The sequence below is a fragment of the Copadichromis virginalis genome, linkage group LG15, assembly GCF_057382275.1.
Source record: "Copadichromis virginalis isolate Kocher_CV1m ecotype Utaka linkage group LG15, C_Virginalis_male_GT1.1, whole genome shotgun sequence".
Taxonomy (NCBI): domain Eukaryota; kingdom Metazoa; phylum Chordata; class Actinopteri; order Cichliformes; family Cichlidae; genus Copadichromis; species Copadichromis virginalis.
In genome coordinates, this window is record NC_140632.1 from 18,778,477 (window position 1) to 18,797,813 (window position 19,337).

General features: G+C 40.7%; 1 protein-coding gene across 1 annotated transcript; it reads right to left on the reverse strand.

Moving 5' to 3' along the window:
- Positions 1 to 1,126: 1,126 nt before the first annotated feature.
- On the reverse strand, positions 1,127 to 7,341 carry pbk (PDZ binding kinase). The gene is made up of 7 exons (XM_085432330.1): positions 7,253 to 7,341; positions 6,523 to 6,690; positions 5,423 to 5,562; positions 4,885 to 5,054; positions 3,912 to 4,041; positions 2,422 to 2,598; positions 1,127 to 1,823 (listed from the first exon to the last, which is right to left on the reverse strand). The coding sequence occupies exons 2-7, from the start codon at positions 6,687 to 6,689 to the stop codon at positions 1,585 to 1,587; spliced, it is 1,023 nt and encodes a 340-aa protein (XP_085288456.1). The 5' UTR covers position 6,690; positions 7,253 to 7,341; the 3' UTR covers positions 1,127 to 1,584.
- Positions 7,342 to 19,337: the final 11,996 nt, after the last annotated feature.

Below are 19,337 nucleotides of genomic sequence, written 5' to 3' on the forward strand. Positions count from 1 at the left end.
GTATGTAAAATTACCTTTTCTTTCTTTTCTAAAAGCAAATTTCAATTTTAATACTGTTTTTGGTAAATAACTGTAGTAGCATTTGTCTGCCATTGTCTGGTTTTTCCAAACCATATGATGCTGAAACTTGACAGGTTTTTCTTTACATTTGAAACTGGGGACTGGAAATGAAGACAAAGCAACCCAGACACAAACTCAAGTAAAATAGTTCAGCAGTTTTTGATGTGAAGTCAAACTAACCAGCAATCGCTTTTCTGTAAAACATTTTTCTTCCCCCAAAACTCAGAAAAAGAGTAACTTCTTACAGCTGATTTGGACTTATCAAATCAGCATGAATGCGCCCGATGCCATTGCCAGCATTCATGCTTGTTAATGGTATTATTTAATTAATCTGTGGTCATTCCCTGCTGTTTCATGTTTGTGTCAAGCTACAGGAATGAATAAAATGCTGTGGCTTTCTGGGGTTTTTTCCCCTCTTTCTGGAGGAAAAGAAACATTTGTCCTTTGAACGTTCCCTCACATCCATTTAGTTAGTTCAAGAGTTTGCTGCCACGTGTTCCGTTTCAAAAACTAGTGAATTGCAATTACGATGGACCCAAGTATAAATTTCCTATTTGCGAGTCATTTGTGGAAATAACCTGTGATTGATGTTGAATTTATTGTTGAATCTGTGCTGTCTTCTCTTCAGGCTTTTAGGGAGCATGAGATCTACATCAGTGTAAGAGCAGAACTGCAAGTACTGGCACAATTTATAAATGCACCATGTATTCATAACAATAAACCATCCTTTGAGATTTTTTTTTTTTTTTAGATATTTTAAAATCTATATTTGTCTATTGGAAGCAGCAGTCAAAAGAATCTCTTCTTAAATGTCCCTTAAGTTGCTTGTACAGTGAGTATTGTACAAGGAAGGTGAACTTTACCTGCTGGCAAAGATGACGTAGCTAAAAGCTGTAAGTTTCAGCTTAGTCTCAAATAATTTCAGCCATAAGTAGCTGATCAGATTTTTAAAGTTAAACAAGAGAATTATTTAAGTCCTACTGTGTTTTATTGATAGGCTTTTGCCACTGATACATAACAAAAATATTTCTAACTTGAGAAAGTGCATGAATGTGGGAAAGTGGTCTGAGATCATTGTCCAATTTATTGATATTTAAAAAAAAAAAAAAAACCTATAAACGAACATTTTACAGGTTACAAGTTGAATGAGATTAAAATGACAAATACATATAAACAGTGGATGAAAGCAAAAACATTTACAATATGAAACGACTGTAACACAATAGGAAAGATAACAGACAAATAGCGATATAAAGAGATCAGCACAAACTGGAAAGGCATTTGAGCAAGTGAGTCTGTAGTATATTCATATTTAAATCCACTTTAACCATTAACTATGTTTATGCTCAGTGAAAGTTTGTTTATTAACCCGTGCAGAAAAAATAGGTATGTATCAGGAGACTCGTTATGTCCATCTGTTCTATAATCATTAACCCCTTTAGAAAATAAATCTATTAGCCCGACATTTATGAAGTTTCATTAAACATTTCTAAGCTGCACCTCTGACACAGTGAGCAGAATAACTCAGTCGATAACGATCACCTCAGAGGGCGTTTTGTCCAGGGAGGCGTTGCTCTCTAAAGCCTGGACGATCTGGGCGGCTGTTGGTCTTTTCTTGGGGTCCTCCTCCGTGCAGAGGTAGAAGAGCTCCACCATTCTCCGGTACGAGCTGCCCAGAGCCTCGGTGTCCAGTGCCGGCCGCGTCCCCAGCCGCTCATAGTAGGCGTCCTCATCAAAACTCAGCTCCACAGAGTCCTCTAAAACTAAAGCGCATAAACACAGTCAGTATACTGTTCCACAATTAGGTTTTTCTTTTAGTCTTCACTGTATGGAGTTATGCTTCTTCTATACACACTTCAGGAATGATAATCTGATGGAGCAACATGCTTCGTGGTCAGAGTCTAACCTTTTAAACTACTATCAGAAAGTACAGTCAAGATGTAACTATGTGGGCACAATCAAACTGAACAATTACACGTTTGCAGGGAATGAACATTAAGAATGAATATTTAAAAATGAAAGAAGATACATTCTTATTTTAGTCACTGTTTGTAGAAATAAAGGAGAACTGGAAGCATCAGTGTCAGTTGATGTGGATTAGGATTTTGTGTCAGCCAAACATAACTGTAGCTGCACAGAAAGTAATAAATGAAATTTAAATGTATCCTCTTAGTACTGAGCTAAGGCTCTAGTTTACACTGAGGAGGATAACATTTTGCTACTTTCTACTGCTAACTTAGAACCAAGCAAGCTTAAGAGGCACTGGAAACCAAATAATGCAAACTGAAAAACTGTGAAAGTGTCATGAAGACACATGAAAGAAAAGTTAACATGTCTGAGTAAATCAAAGTGACATCTCACCTTCACCCTCCTCATCCTCCAGCATCTCCAGATGAGGCATGGCCAGCGTCATCATCTCCCACAGAGTGAGACCGTAGGCGTAGATGTCTGCCTTGTCTGTGATCTCTCCTCCTTCATCCAAACATTCCTTGGGCTTCCACGGCTCTGTGCCGATGTACTCCGCTTTTGGGTCAGACACTGAAGACACAGAGTTGTTTTTCATGAAACTCCTTTTGGACTGAGAAACAATTTAACTGCAAAACAAACAAATTTAATTTGTCCAGGTTGCCACAATGGCGTCACCCAAAATTACATTACTTTTAAAAACAAAGCGCATCTTTGAGGCTCCAGAAGTTTCTAATTAGTTCAAATTGAACCCAAATTGTTGGAGACCCCCGCAGACTGATGACATGATGTATGAGGATAATTTATGTTTCTATCCGGGCAGAAAAACAAAGTAAATCAACTGCTGTAAACAGTGGTTACCACACAAATGTGTCTGCCAATTCTGTTCTTTAATCCATGATTAATCCCATTTGTGTGCCTGCATACGCTCTGTACCACTTCAGTTAACTGCACCATTTAACAATGCGCTGTGGGTGAGTACTCAGTTTTGCTGCTTTATGAATGAAATGACCTGCATGGCAGTCATAAAAGGAGCTCACTGAGTTGCTTTAGTAAGGGGGGAAAATGAACGTGGCTCATCTGTTCAGCAAGGAGAGAAACGTAAGAGCTGGCTGAACATTTCTGAATAAAATCTAATTTTTTCACTTTTGTGACCACGAAGCCATATTCCTTTTATTACATGCTGCTTATGACAATTTTCACCAGGTCAGACATCTGTTTTCATGACCATTGAGAAAAAGGCACCTAAGATATGGGCTAAAGTAGGAAGGCCTTTGGTGTTGTTCTCTGTGAAGATTTATTTTAATGCCAACATCATCAGCCAACACATTATTGAGCAGAAACACAATTCTTTACATGAAGTCTCCTTTACATCCTTCCCCAAATTCATGACATTTTTCACTGAGGTCAAAGACAAGGAAGAATAAAGGAAGTTTAATATTGTGATTATTATTTCCCCCCCAGATTATTTGACCCGACTCGTTGATTTGAGGAGACATTAGAGCAGAGCTGGCAGGGTTAAGTCTGTTTAATTCCAGCTAATTTAATAAAACCCTAAAAAATATAATAAAGTAATTATAACTACAGTTTCCATCCAAAGCTCAACAGAAACAACAGAAAATAAATCAGCACATGTGCTTGAGCTGTGTGGGTGTTATTCTGAGCTTGTCAGCTTATTGGCAACATAACTACTTCTGCAAAGCTGAAAACTACACCAGAAACAATGCTTCCAGACAAACTATAATGCACTATAATGCTGCTGCTGGGACCTTGTTTCAGTAGATTAACATTTCAAATCTCAAACTCTCATATATAAAACTGGTCAAAAATCTTTAATATGACGGAAAAACTCAGAGCTATATCTCGTGAACAAACACAGAATTTACCTTTCATGTTTTCATCCAGCTGCAGAGACACGCCAACATCGCAGATTTTCACTGTTTCAAAGTCACCCTTGATGACCACGTTACATGATTTCATGTCCCCGTGCAGCAGCAGCTTCTCATTGTGTAGATACTGCAAAGACAAAGTATTCCTGAAGCTCATGGCTGATGTTAAACAGACAAATATTTAGGAATGAAAGAAACTTTTGAATAAAGTGAGCTGGAGGATTATTAAACAGTAAATACTATGAAAATTTACCATTGCCTCACAAATGTTTTACTTTTAACCAGGGATATTATTTAGCATCAGCACATCCTGGAAGAAAATAAAGGTGACCAATACGTTTCAGATAAAAACACCACTTTTTATCTATTAAGTGGTTAGTATTTTTAAATTTTTAAGTCTTGGTGTGTGTTATGTGTAATTTTTAAAAATGTATTTAATTTGTTTTCACCTAAATAATAAATATATTACAACCTAAAAGATACTGTCAGTTGATATATTGGCAGACAGATGAATATTTGACAGATGGGAGAAAGACTCTTCAGCCATGTTATGTTGCATAGTTTATCCTCCAGAGGGAACTCTGTACCTGCTCTGCTGGCAACATGTTTGTTATGCCACAAACAATAACAAATAAAACATTTAAACTGCACTGACATATTTGCTTAGCAAGGGCTCACAAATAACTCAACATCGCAGATGTTAGCGAAAACTGTTTGCAGTGTTTCCAACAGAAAAAAGTATCAGCCAATATTGGATTTTTAAATCACCAAATATCCGTATCTAAAAACATGCAGCTCAAGCAGACATATAAAATAATTTGTACCATGTCGTAAAAGATCATGTGTAATAGCTACACATGGTCAGATGTGGGAATTAATCCCACCTGTGACTATATATGTATGTATGTATTTCCAGTTATGACACAGGTGATTATGCCAGGTAGAAAGGAGGACCATGTAAGCGATTTACCTGCAGGCCACGAGCCACATGCAGTGCCACTTTCTCTATAATAGCGGCAGGAAAAGCTTTCAGGCCGCCCTCCCTCCGCTTCTCTATCAGGTCATTGAGGGACTGCTCTCCTCCGTACTCCATGGCCAGACACTTGGAACCATCTTTGGCAGTGGTGAAGGCACGGAAACCTTGATGTTTGCACAAAGACGCACAAGGTTTAAAAGAGCAAATATAACAGTATCACAGACGGCATGATCTGAAAATAAGAGAACCAAAAAGCTATTTTGCACATGATTTTTACCAAGTGACCAACACAAACATTAATAAAAAAATCAAATGATGTTGAACTGTGGGATTCAGTGTTTTTTGTTATTTTCTTATCTTTTCTTAGAAACAATGTCAAAAATTTACAGTGTCAATGGAAAATATAAGTTACTGACTTGCACATGTAAGGGGACATATAATGTGACCTCAGGGAGCTGAACAATGAATCTGTTTTTTTTTTGTGTCACTGCTAACTGAGACAGATCGCCATCACAACAGTGCCCGCTCTTACCAACGATGTTTGGGTGATTGATTCCTTTCAGGACCTTTGCCTCCTCGTTGAGGCGCTCCTGGTAAACAGTCACCTGTTTGGCTGCACATTTACTGTTGATCTTCTTCACAGCCCAGGGTGATGCATTTAGGTTGCCCACTCTACGATTAATCATCAAAAACACACAGAGCGCATTTGTTTTTTTATGTTTATGTACACAGACAGGAATTGCAAATGCGATAAAATATCTTGTAGATGTATTTGTTTACTTGGTCATGAGATACTGAAAGAGACACGATACTGGTAATGGCAATATAATATGGCCTTTAAAAACACACTGCTCATTCATGTTAAGTTTGCAATATACAGCTCCAACTAGATTGGCTAGATGTCCCACCTGCATGCATCCCTACTAACACCCACAGACAATTAGCAGACAGAACATGAGCTGAAATCACAGCAGTTTTTAGTTACTAGGAGAGATGAAAGTTGCATCTGAATTAAAAAAAAAAAAATCATATTTAATTTTCCTTCACATGCTTCATGCCAAACCTGTGAACTATATTAAATTTTTAATTTTAAACAAGCTCTCATCATAATGTGTGCCACACTGTCGCACAAAAAACACTATTGTTCACACAGTCTGTTGGGATCTTGTCACATTATCTTCAGCTAAGATTTTTTAAACAATTTTTTTTTTATTTGCAGGTTAATGAAAAGCAAAAACAGCCTAAAAACAAACAAAAAGTTCATTGAAACCCAAAGTGACATCCAAGCTATTTTTTTTTTTTAAATTAAATCGGAGGCTGAACACTATCCAACTTCTAATGACTTGGAAATCAGGTTATTTGAAGAATTTTTTGTGTTTAGCCTTTGAGTTAATTTAGCTGTAAACAGACTGATTCAGGTACTTCCTTGGATCTTTGAGGGGTAGACATGACAATCGGCTTAATGATTCTGTGTTTTGACACAGATGTTAAAGTCCTTGCTCTCTCTAGGGATTTCCTAAACAAAATTATGTACCAAGCTTGACTAAATAATTTCAGATTTAATTTCAAAAGGGTGGTTACATTTGATAGAAGATACATTGTGATCCATCAATTCACAGAGCACAGTAACACCTGTTCATGAGATAGACGTTGACTCCAGTCCCACAACCCAACTTCTTCATGAAAGGAGAGGCAGGGATGGTGATGGGGGTTCCGCTGGTGCTTCCGGTGCTCCTCACTCGGACAATTTTAGGTGTTCTAAATGCGCCGTGGTCGGGGCTGGTGGCAGGGGTGGCCATTCTGTAAAGTTTCAGTAAACACGTGAAAGCAAAGTGGCAAAACAAACTCACAACAAGATAGAAGTGGACGTACGGGCATTAACAATGATGTGGATTTGAGTTTAATGTACTGCACTAATAGGTGGTATTTCATGTATGTATAAGCCGAACTAAAATCTGAGGTGCCTACTATGTTTTTAACCATATACGCGGTTGTCCTTGTCTACGCTTATATAAAACTTAAAGAAAAAGACATATTTTAAACGGGGCCTGGCGCAACTGCTATTGACAATAGCGTTCAGGGAGAAGCTTCAAGACTCAATTCAAAATTTTACTTTAAACTGAGTAATTAATACAAGACGTAGCTTCGAAATAAGTGATGATTATTTTAGAGTAGTTTTTTAGATATCGGTTATCGACAATATAAAACAAAATTCGCCAACTGTTTAAATTATCGTCAACTGGCATCCTTTAACTGTGACTGCGAATCATTTGGTAAGTTATTTGAATTAATGTATCAAAAATGTTGTTAACTTGAACAAAATCAAATATCTGTAACTTATTTTAAAGAAAAGTAGAATTACCTAAAAGTTTCCCTTCGCTACTGTAGCTAAAAACCGCCCGAAGATTCAAACTGAAGGCTGGGCATACAGGACGGAGACCGCAGAGGGACAAACCGAGCCCTTTTTAATAAGGGAGTGAAACGTGCATATTTCATTTACTTTTCAACGTGACTGGCCTCAGCTGGTGAAAAGCAGAATTACAATTTTTACTTTTTACACGTTTTACAATATTCTATATTTTTCCAATAATTAAGAATTGTAATTCTGCTTTTCACCAGCTGAGGCCAATCACGTTGCAAAATACTAGCAGTATGTGTGTTTATTTATGACAGATGATGATGTAATAGCAGAGAGTTGGTTACAAATTAGATTACAAAATGTATTTTCACCACTTACTATGAGCTACACCACAGATTGTAGTCATCACTTACTTATGAATAGTTAGAAAACCCTAGTACCAAAATGAAACAGGGACTGTGAGATCATGATTGGTCACATTTCAAGTAGCTGACACTGTTCTTTAATTTAGAGCATGCTACTTATAAAGATAAATTTGCTGCAATATATAAGAATTTGTAGAATAAAAAGTGAAAATTTGTAGAAAAAATTCAAGCAGCAGAGGGAATGGGAGTAGAAGTCAGCCGATTAGAAAGCAGAAGACCAAACGGGCTTACTCTGCTGTTCTCTCTCTGCCATGCTGGGTTCCCAACCACGGAGCACAGGGAGCCACTAAGTTTCCTTTAAAGCTTTTTAAAAAAAATATTAGCAATGATTTTAATGAGAAAATCAAGGCAGCTACAGAAGTCCCCCATCTTTCATTAAGAGCATCAGCTAAAACCAGAGTGAACAACAACTTACAACTTACTAGCTACCTAACATAAACATACTCTGGGGGATTTTTAATACAATTGCCCATTAGCAATCAAACCTATTTGCTGCATGACACCAACTCCTTGTAAACTGGTTTAGTGTCATATACAGTGTGATGTAGTGATGTCCTTGAGTGTCATTCATGTGGTTCAGAGAGAGAGCTTACAGGTGAACTAACAGTTCTCTTTTACTGCAAACACTGAGACAAACTGAGTGAGCAGACACTGCTGGGATGTGGAGTGAGTGTGTGTCAAATATTTGAGCTAACGCTAATATCACACTGATCAGTATATTTATGATAGCCAATAAATGATTGTTTACTCTGATTTCCTGCTGCTCCTAATGAAGAATAAGGGATTTCTGTGTCTGTGTTGATTTCCTCTTTAATCACAGTGCTAATGTGGTGTAGAAGATTGCTGCCACACCGCCTCCTCAGCCTGTGCTTCAAAGGCTCTGATAGTTAGTATGACTCAGGGGTGTTAATTCATTTAAACTTACATAATCATCCTGCTGTAACCAGGTTTCAGTAAGGCAGAGTAAACCAATTTTTTGATCAATTGTTAAGTCATGTACTAACTCTTTGGTGCTGTCATTTCTTTGCTGGTTTTTAGTTTGTTTTTGTCTGTTTGGGAGCTGATACAGTCTCAATGGAGATGGGGTTTAGAGGGATAACAGTAGGAGAGAAGCTGCGGAGGTGTGTGAGACTGCAACTCTGCTTCCTGGTCCCAACACTAGATAGTCATGTTTCAGGGAATCTCATAAATTTGCCAGATTTCTAGAAATAAGAGCTGCTTCATTCAAAGTGGGATTGTCTCACAACCAGACCAGGTTTCCTCCAGAAAGTTTCCCAATTATCTATAAAGATAATGACCTCTGATTGATGTAACCGGGTGTCATTATTGCTGATGTGAATTATACTTTTACTGAATTCAGGTTTACCCTCAGCCAGCAGTTTTAAATTTCACTCAGTGTCGCCTGCTCTGGCCCCTGGAAGACAAAGACATGTCTTCACATGTCTCAGAACAGAATCACCAATTACCAGAGTTCGATCACTGGCGGGTGTGTCGCAGAGTGGGGGAAACAGTTAGACACATGAACAGGTTTGTCATGTACCAGGGCTTCTGTTTAAGACTATGATTCCTCCTCACCGTCACCCAGCCATCATGTTTTCCCGTCTGCTCAGGATAACCTGCTGGGAGACAGTTAGCAGGGCCTACGCCACCCTTCCACTGCTCCAGCTACAGGGGCCTGACCAGCTACGGGGTTTTCAAGGGTGGGATTTTGAGTGTCCAGTTTAGTGATCCAGGCCTCCAGAGCTGCCGAAAGGCTACATTTATTACAAGTATCAGTACTAAAAAAAAGCAGAAAGCATAACTCCTTCTCCAGAGTCGGAGCAGTCTTCCACATATCAGGTTAAATAAAGACTGCTGAGGAGCAAGCATGGCTTGGGCCCATCTCAGAGCTCGCCCTCGCAGCAGGATAACCATGAATGCAATTTTGCACAGTCTGAGGAATAAATTCTCCTTTGTTGATGAAACACTAGGAAACACTGTGTGAGGAAACCTCCGTTCTTTTCACAGGTAATAACTTCAGGTGTAGGAAGAGGCCTCTCCAGAGGTACAACCTCCCTGAGCTGTGCTGCTGACCATGTCCATCGTTTTATGACCACAGTATACTCATCTTATAACGGATGTCAATCCTGCAGATTATCTTTGGCATGTGGTGGATCAGGAGATTTGCAACATGGATGCATAGCCGACAAATCTGAAGCAACTGTGTGATGCTATCATGTCAATATGAAACTAAATCTGTGAGGAATGTTTCCAGGTCTTTGTTGAATCTGCGCCACAAAGAATTAAGGCAGTTCTGAAGGTGAAAGAAGGCCCAAAACAGTACTGGCAAGGTGTAACTAATGAAGTGGCCAGTGACTGTATTTAGTGTCTAGATGTTTTTTTCAGTATTTTATTCACTTAATAGCAGGACAGAATACCACATGACTGTGGCCTTGTGTTATACCCTCTCTGCTGCAGTGATGCCCCTCACACTGTAACTTAAAGTAATAAATTGGTTACTGATTAATTACAGAAGTAAATTTATGAGCATAAAGATGTAAGCCTTGGACCATTGGGATGAAATGTGGTTGGGAAACTTAACAAGCATTGATAAAGCTTCATCAGTAGCTCGAGCAACACCTCAAAACCGCTCACCACGGGTGGTTAGCAGACTGTGGTTAATAACATGCAGTAAATTGCAGTTTAAAGCAGTCTGCTTACACATTGTTAAACGAGGGAAGGGAACTAATGTCCCATTTCATCCCAGGGCTTGATTAAATGGCTGCTCACTTTCTACAGTACTTAAAACTGATCAGTAGGACCTGAAACTGCAAACATTCAGGCCAAGTAAGAATCAGCTGGTGAACGTATTAATCTTCTACAAGTTTTTGACCAGGAGGTTAAACTCATACAAATTAGATAGCAGATAGCAGATCATTTGTGTCTGTGTTAGGATGGTTTATATTTGAGCTTCTTGTTCACACAGAACAATTTTTCTTACTTGTTTTTAACGATTACCAAAGTCTGTGAATCCCTAAATTGTTCAGTTGTTCTTTTTGCTCCCCATGAGGTCACTTTCACCATGTGACAAAAATAACACCCCACTGTACCACAGCAACTTTCTATATCCTCAATAAAAAGCTGACAGGTTGCAATGATGTTCCAAATAACTTATCAAGAAAACAACTAAATAGACAGAAACTATTATGAAAACTGGTTTATTTTATATCTCCTAGTTTGAAATTAAGCAATAAAAACGTGTATAAAACATCACAAACTGTAATATTATACAAATGCTTACGTCCTGCTGATGCAATGGAGACATCTTCCAGTGACAGTCTTCATCCGTGTGAGTGTGAGGAGGCTCCTAAACCCACCGACACAGAAGTGTATGTTCACAACTCCCTCTGTGCAGGTGGGGTCAGGGCCCTCCTCACCCTGGGTGAAGAGGGGTGGTGCTGTGGCCAGTCAGGTATGAAGTGCTGAGAGTGGATCTTTGGTCCTCTGTGCAGCTCTGTCCACTCTCAGCTGCCCTGCAAAGCAACAACACAAGAAAGACGTCATTTTAACACAAAACAGCATTTCCATTGTAGATAGCTGCAGCATGTTGTTAAAATGCTACTTTAAACTCAACATATAAATAAACTTAAACCTACAGATCTGTAGTACGATGATTTATACCAGCTATTGGAATGACTTAGTCTTCAAGACAGTTTGTAGCCAATGTGAGGTGATAACTTACATAGCTGGAACACAGCACCACTCTCCAGTTTGTCATTTGGTCATCCATCCTTCTCATCAGGTTGGGGTAAGGCTGTCTTCTGGGTGGAGTATCTTTCTTGTTAGCTCCGTCTTGGACGTTGAGTGTCTGAAGTGCTGAATGCTGGGAGAGGACAAGTGTAAAGCACCTGAAGACAAAAAGACAAAGAAAAAAGGATGAATTCACAGATCACAGAGTTGTTCACTTTACTTTTCTTCTGTTATGTGTTTTTACCTTACCTCTGATCCCTGAGCCACAGGCTATACCTTATGTAAAAACAAGAGACTACAGTCAGTTCACGACATCATTTTTAAACCTTTTCTACTTATTTGTGTTGATATTAAGTACGGACTTACCTTTGTCCTGCATGGTGAGCTAGAGCTTGAGAAAAAAATGTTAGTCATTTAAATAGTTACCTTTGATATTAAGAAAAATAGAAGTAACAATACCTAAAACACTACCTTTCAGTCACACAGGCAATGTCACATATTAAGAAAAAAACAATACATTTCACATGTGTTAGTTAGTTAGCTGTCTTACAAACATCACAAAACACAAAGGCCAACTTATTTTTTTTTTTTTTTTTGTGTCCCGTTTGGATCTTTAGCCATCAGAATTGTTGTCTTAAGGCCAAGAAAGATGCCAAGCGGATTTATTTTACCAAGTGGATCATCATGGCCTTGCCATATTGGTCCATTTGATTGACCTTTATTATAATTATGAATTTATTTTATTTTCAGTTGCTACAAACAGGACAGACATGACTGGGGGATAGGACAGGGAGAAAGAATGAAAGAAAGAGAGGGAGAGAAAGAAAACCAAAGGGGAGAAGAGATGGTGAGAAGGGGGGAAGAAAGAAAAAACAAAAACACCTGGATCACCTGTATGGAGAAAAAAAACAGAAGAGAAAGCAAACAACAAAGAGCAACATAATAAAAAAAACCAGCACCATCACAATAAACTAGCTAGCAGTAGATAACAGTAGATACTAAATAATAAACGATATTGTGCAGCACGCAAGATAGACAGAACACAATGTGCTTTGAGGCAGCAGCCAAGAAAGGTGTAGTCCGCGTCTGTGAACACCCGTGTGTACACCTGTGTGCATACCTGTGTGGATCAGCATGCTTGTATTCCAAAGGTTTCTCCATGTAACGATCTGCTAGGGAGTGTGGGGGAGCCACAGCCCCATCCCCCAGGGTATGAAGCAGGTATGGAGGAGATCCAGGCCCCAGATATCCAGAGGCCCCAGAGTACAAGGACCCGAGGAGGACCACCAAAGGGGGGGAACCGTGCCACCCTCCTGGGAAGAGCTGAGTAGAGCCCCAAACGAGAGGTCACCCCGCAGCTACGGAGCAGAGGCCAGAGGGGGTTGCAGTAGCGTGCCCGCAGGCTCTGCCGGCAGCCAGCTCTGCCAGAGAGGACCGAGCTTCAGGCCCAGAGGCCTGAGGGCACCCCACCCCCCGGAAGGAGCCCAGCCGGGCCACAGGCGCCCAGCCCCGCCAATCGGCCACCAGGAGTGAGCCGGTACATACATGAGCGCCCAGCCCCAGACGACAAGGACCACCAACACACCAATGTCTGAGGGCATCAGCCACCGGCAGGGAGTGTGGTGAGGGGAGACAGGCCTCCGTACTTTAGAGGGCCTGAGATGTACCCAGAGAGGTTGAGTCTAAGACCCAACCTGACATATAGACACAGATGAACAGGCACACGCGGACACAAACGTGCATTCCCACCCCATATGCACAACCAAATACTCGGCACTCACCCAACGTGTAGACAGACACAAATAGACACTGCACAGACAGTCGCACTCCCCAAACATACTCTATATCCCAGGTCCAGGTACCCCCGCCCTCAGAGGGGCAAGCCGCACCTAGACCCAGGAGATGTAACCCTTCTCTCTGGGGTGGAGGCAAGCGGACCACCTCCTTATCTGCAGTAGCAGGGAGGCCCCGCATCCCAGACCCCAGTCTGACGGCTAACAGAACCGGGGTGAGTGAAGACCTCAAACCTCCCTACGCCCGCTCATATGTAGTGTTGCTGTGTGCTGTTCTAAAGTGCATTTAAAACTCAGGAGAGCATGGTACTAGCTTCCTCTCAGAGAGCAGCACGGCTCCTCCCGAAAACCCTTAGTGTCTAAATGCATTTAAAATTGAGGGTAGGGCACCAGCGCCAGAGGTGGGTTGGAATAAACCAACCATCCTCTGGATGCTGTAAAACGTGCCCACCCCCAAGGCCCTATATGTATGTGTTATGTGAGAGTGTGAGTGATGTGGATGTCTAGGTTGCAGAGTAAAATTGAGGCACAGGCGGCCAGAAGGGGACAGAGGGGGAGTGCCTCCCCTGCACCCTGGTGACATACCTGCACCCCAAGCCCTGCGTGTGTGGGTGGGTGTGGTAGAGCGGGAATAAGGAGGCAGCTGAGGATGGGGAGGGAAGAAAGGGAGGGGCAAGCGGCCCCTCCCTGGGGCCAGCTCCCCCGCTGACCCCAGTAGGCACCCCCACACTCTGGAACCCACCAGGGCAAGGCGGCCCAGGCCCATCCGGACCGGGGCCCGCTGCAACAGCCCTGCCCAGCCCCACAGAGTCCGGGGCAGGGGGCCCAGGCCCAGCCAGACCGGGACCCGCTGCAACAGCACCGCCCAGCCCCACAGAGTCCGGGGCAGCCCACCCGACTCCACCCCAGAGAAAACTGCACTCACCCCATCATCCAGTCATCTCCCAAACTACACAAGACAATAGACACCCAGGTTGAGTTAATTCTCCACCTCTCCTATATCTCTCCCCCCACCTGCAGAGTGAGCTCCTGTAGTGAGGAGACCACCTGCAAAGATATAACAACCTCCCCACCAGTTAGAGAGCCCCCTAGTTGGGCCGATGCACCAACTAGGGGGTTGTGTCGCCCACTGCTCCGGCGACACAACAGCCAGGACCCAAGCCCCCAAGGCCCGGCCAGCACCCCAGACCGGGTCTGGGGTGCTGGCCAACTTAAACGTTTAAAGTTTAAAAACAAGTTCTAACATAATCTAGTCAGAGTCGCTGTCATCAAGTGAAAGGTTAAAAGGCCTTTCCCAGAAGCGTCTGACTCCAAAAGAACCCGATGATGTTGAAGGGCCATAGAACGTGTCATCACTTACCTTGCACCTCTTTGCACTTACCTCATCAGTGCAGATGTCTTCTCTGCTTCTCTTTGCTGAGGAGGTAAGAGCTGAGGTTGAAGGAGAAGCTGAGAGAGTAGCGGAAGAAGGAGCAGCAGAGGAAGGAGCTGAGGGAGCAGGAGAGGAAGCAGCTGAGGGAGGGGCAGAGGAAGGAGGAGAAGCTGACGGATCACCGACTGGGCCAATGACTCGAGGGAAGAGTGGGACGTTGGCCTGGCCGAAAGGTGGTATGACGAATGGGGCAGCACCTGGAGCAATTGTGCCAAAACGGCTCTGGAGGGAGCTCCTGGATGAGAGGGGAATCATCTCTCTCATCCATGGTGTCATACCCCGAGTCGTCGCTAGGCCAATCGCCCCACTCTTCTGAGTCGTTCCAGTCAGAGGAATTGTCAGTGTCTTCACTCACCTCTTCAACGTCCTCAGGTAGGTAGGGAGGGTACTCACCTTCCTCTTCGCTGTCATCAGGATCCTGTGCTTCATGAGAAGAGGGTGAGGATGAGAGAAGGATATACTCACCATACTCACCTTCACTGACATGCTGGGTATCAGAATCATCCAGGATCCTGATGAATTCAGGAAGGCCTTCTTCTGTGGGACGCTCAACCACGTAGTCGAGACGACCTGTGAGGAAACAAGTTTAAAATAACATTAGGAATTTAATAAACATCAACAATCTTTTTCTTTCCCTCTTTCTTTCTCCCTTTTCTTTTCCCCAGTCAAGTCTGTCCCGTGTTTAGCAAGTGAAAATAAAATAAAATAAACAATAAAATCAAAGGTGAATCAAATAGATCAATACAGCAAGGCTGGGTTGGTCCATTTGGTAAAGTAAATCTGTTGGGCATCTTTCTTTGCCTTTAGACAATAATTCAGATGGCAAAAGAATCAAACGGGACAGGCGAAAAAGAAAAAAAAGAAAAGAAAGAAATGTAATAAACACCCAGTGCTACCCTGGAGAAAGTACTGGATAATATGTATTGATTTGTAAATAACTGGACATGAATAGCTTATTGTATAAATATCGTGCAGTAAATTTCTAACTAACTAATTCTTTCATTAACGATGTAACACATTTTGAAACCTGATCAGAGGTTCAATATGTACTATAATGAAACATTTAGACTCCCCATGTACCAAATTCATATCCTAAATTTTGCCAATACAAACAAAGGCAGTACATCTTTAAGCACAGTTTTAAAAATAAAAAACATTTTAATAAAGTTTGACTTCATTTGACCTTGAAGGAGGGGTCAGAGGTCAGATGTAACATGATATTTTAAGTACCATTATATATTGACCACAGACTTCACACTTTTAAGAATCATAGCTTCTAAATTATAAAGATTTTTGTTCATTTTTGACCAATCACAAAGTTAACCTTGAGGTGGATGTAAGCTAAATTTACATAACCCCACTCTACACCCCTACAAAGTTTGATCAGGATTAATTCATTTTCTTTTCAGCTATGATGTTTACAAAAAAATAACAGTCATGCAAACGTTACCAAAAACATAACCTTCTTGGCAGAAGTAAAAATTGCAAACACACAAAGCTGTGCAGGTATGTCTGAAAACCATGGTCAAGCAAAAAGCAAACAAACAAACAAATAAAAATTCTTAACTCAAAATCTGCATTATTAGGAATGTGCACAAGGACTGTATCTGCCATAAGGACAGATACATGAAATCTTTTTACCACATGCTATCCCTGTGTAATGCAATATATCTGTCAGCTATATAATAAGATATATTATAAAGTATTACCATAACATACGGTATGTCTTAATACCATTATTACTACTATACTATGATTACTGTTTTCATATTCTTTTTTATATTATTTTATTTTTATTCTTTTTTATCATCACATTTTGTAGCAGGGAAAAAGTTATATAGTTTATTTCAATTAAGCATTTGATCCAAGAAGAACAGGATGTTAGGAGGGGACCGGGATCTGGTGTGTTTACACCTGTGTGTTCTGACGTCATGACATGCTGAAGATGCTGTTACCACAGAGACTGATTTTGGGGCATTTTACAAATTTTAGACCATTAAGATATTTTTATCTATTTCATTAAAAAAGTGTCAAATTTGAAGCCTTCAAATCAAAGTAACACCTTTTTTTCAAATTCATACACCAGTCGTTAATAATTTCTACACCTCTCCCAGAAAATTTAAAGCAGGCAAACAATTTATGGGGAAAAATATTGGAATACGCATATTTTGATAACATTAAAGCGTGATATTCACACTGGAACTTATTAAATTATTACAGCCATTTAGTGACACTTGAAATAAGTGGAGAAATGTTAAAAGTACCTGCAGCGAAGTCTGGGGGGCTGTCGAGTCAACGACGAGCCATCTTCAGGCTTTGCTGTTGAGATGGAAAAACAAGTACAAACGATCCAAAGATTAATGAAAATGAAGGGTTTTAGTTTCCCCTCAGATCCTTTCATCCTCTTGATTTATGAAAGTCTCCACTTGCTCTTAAAGTAGGAACAGTTCACCTTTCCAGCTGTATTTTAAATACTGATGAGTTTACTTAAATTGTTAGCCTATTGGTCAAAATGTATTGTGTTTCTGATTCATTTTTAATGCTTTACTCAAATAATACATCAACATTTCAGCACGTAAGCAGCTGTTTGTCTCAGTATTACCCGAAAACATACTGAGGCCTGGTGATCACGAAGTATGTGGGTCATAAAAGCATGTTAGGAAGAGACTAGGGCCATTTTCAGTTCGTGCCTGCTTTCTCTCCAACGCCTTGGCTCAAAGAATGCCCTCAGTGGTGATGCTGAAGTTGACCTCGACCTTGTGAGCCAATTTTTGTTTCATCTCCCACTTCATATGCTGCAGATGCTCCTGCAGCTCAGTCTTCCCATTGTTTGCAGGGATAACAATTTCATTATGAGGAAGAGGAGCAGGAATGTAGTCCAAAGACAAATGGATGTGGAGAGGAACACTGGGACTTTCTCTCTTTTTATCTCTGTTTTTTTTCATTTGCTAATTCCCCTTAAGAGGAATGAGCTCATGTTCATGGGCTCTGTTGCCACATGTTGTGGTTCACTTTCTAGAATAAGGATGAGTTAGTTTCTGGTCATACCACAGAGAAGCAGCCAGAAAGAAAACGTGCTTCACGGTCAAAAACATACACAAAACAGTTGCATGACTTAGTGTAATTATTTGAGTACAGAGATTAGACTTAAAGCAGGATGATAATAAGTTGTGATTTAAAAAAAAAAATGTGAATGTGTGTGAATGTGTGTGTGAATGGGTGGATGACTGGATATGTAAAGCGCTTTGGGGTCCTTAGGGAGTCCTTTAGGGGTCCTTTAGAAACATTCCATTCACCTAAAGTAATTTACATCCAATAGTATAACAAAACTGTCTGAAGAAGGCATGACGGAGACACACTTTCGTGTTTTTTATGCAAAATTCTGACCCTACCTTCTGAATCTTGCTCACATTGTTTTTCCAGTCTTCTAATTTCCATTTTTGGTGAGCCTGTGCTGTCTTAGTTGACAGGAGTGGGACCGAATGTAGTCTTCTGCTGTTGTAGACCATCTGCTTCAGGATTCAACGTGTTATTCATTCAGAGATGCCTTTCTACACACCTTGGTTGATATGTGTGGTTATTTGAGTTATTGCTACCTTCCTATTATCTTGAAGCAGTCTCGCCATTCTCCTCTGACCTCTGACGTCAACAAGGTATTTTTACTCAAAGGACTGCTGCTCACTGCAAATGTTCCTCTTTTTAATCCCCAGAGATGGTTGTGTGAGAAAATCCTAGCAGATCAACAGTTTCTGAAATACTCAGACCAGCCTGTCTTACACCAACAACTATGCAAAGTTTAAAGTTACTTAACTCACTTTTCTTCCCAACTCCAATGCTAAATTTGAACCTCAGCAGGTCGTCTTGACCAAATGTCTAAAATGCATCAAGTGGCTGCCATGTGATTAGATGAAGTCTGAAAGGATTCAGGACTTTCATGCACAAGATCATAAAAAAGTATGTGGATCCTTGAATATAACTAGAAGAATTTCTATCCTGCTTGTTCAGAATCATTATTGCTTAGAAAAAGAAATGCACAGAATATATTTTGCTAAATGTAGTGTTTTTGGATGGGTTAGGATGGCACTTCAAGTGCAGCATCATCCAGGATTTATGAGTCAAGACTCATATGCGTCTTTCTCTCCCTGTGGCTTTTTTCATCTGGAATCAAACAGAATTGCAACTCATGAAAGAATTGTTTCCATACTGCAAACATGCAGAGACTGCCTTCCAGTTTAACTCCACTCCTCAGCTTGTATAAAACACTTTATAGTTCACTCTGTCTCCTGCCCAAACAAGCCACAGTATAACCAGAGATTATATATGCCAAGTAATGAGATGAAGAATAGGGAGGATGGCATGTGGAGTTGATGCTGAGGAGAATTTACAACATCTGCCTTCTTTGTTGTGGCAAATGCATGAGTTGGACCAATGTTTTGGTAAATTTCATGTCTGAACCAGACATGAAGAACCCTCGGTTTCTTGTTATGAAACTGAGTGCTCTTATGGGATGAACAAGAAAATAATCTCATGTATTGTAATTGAGAAAAAACAATGAGAAAAAAAAAATATATAAAAAACCCCAAAACAAAACACTGGTCATATCTTTAGAAAGCAACATTATGCCATAGATTGCTGTGCAGTTTTGCCGTCACAGTCTTGACATGTTGAATCTGGCATGTGACAAGTGAGTGAGGATTTCACTGTTAAAT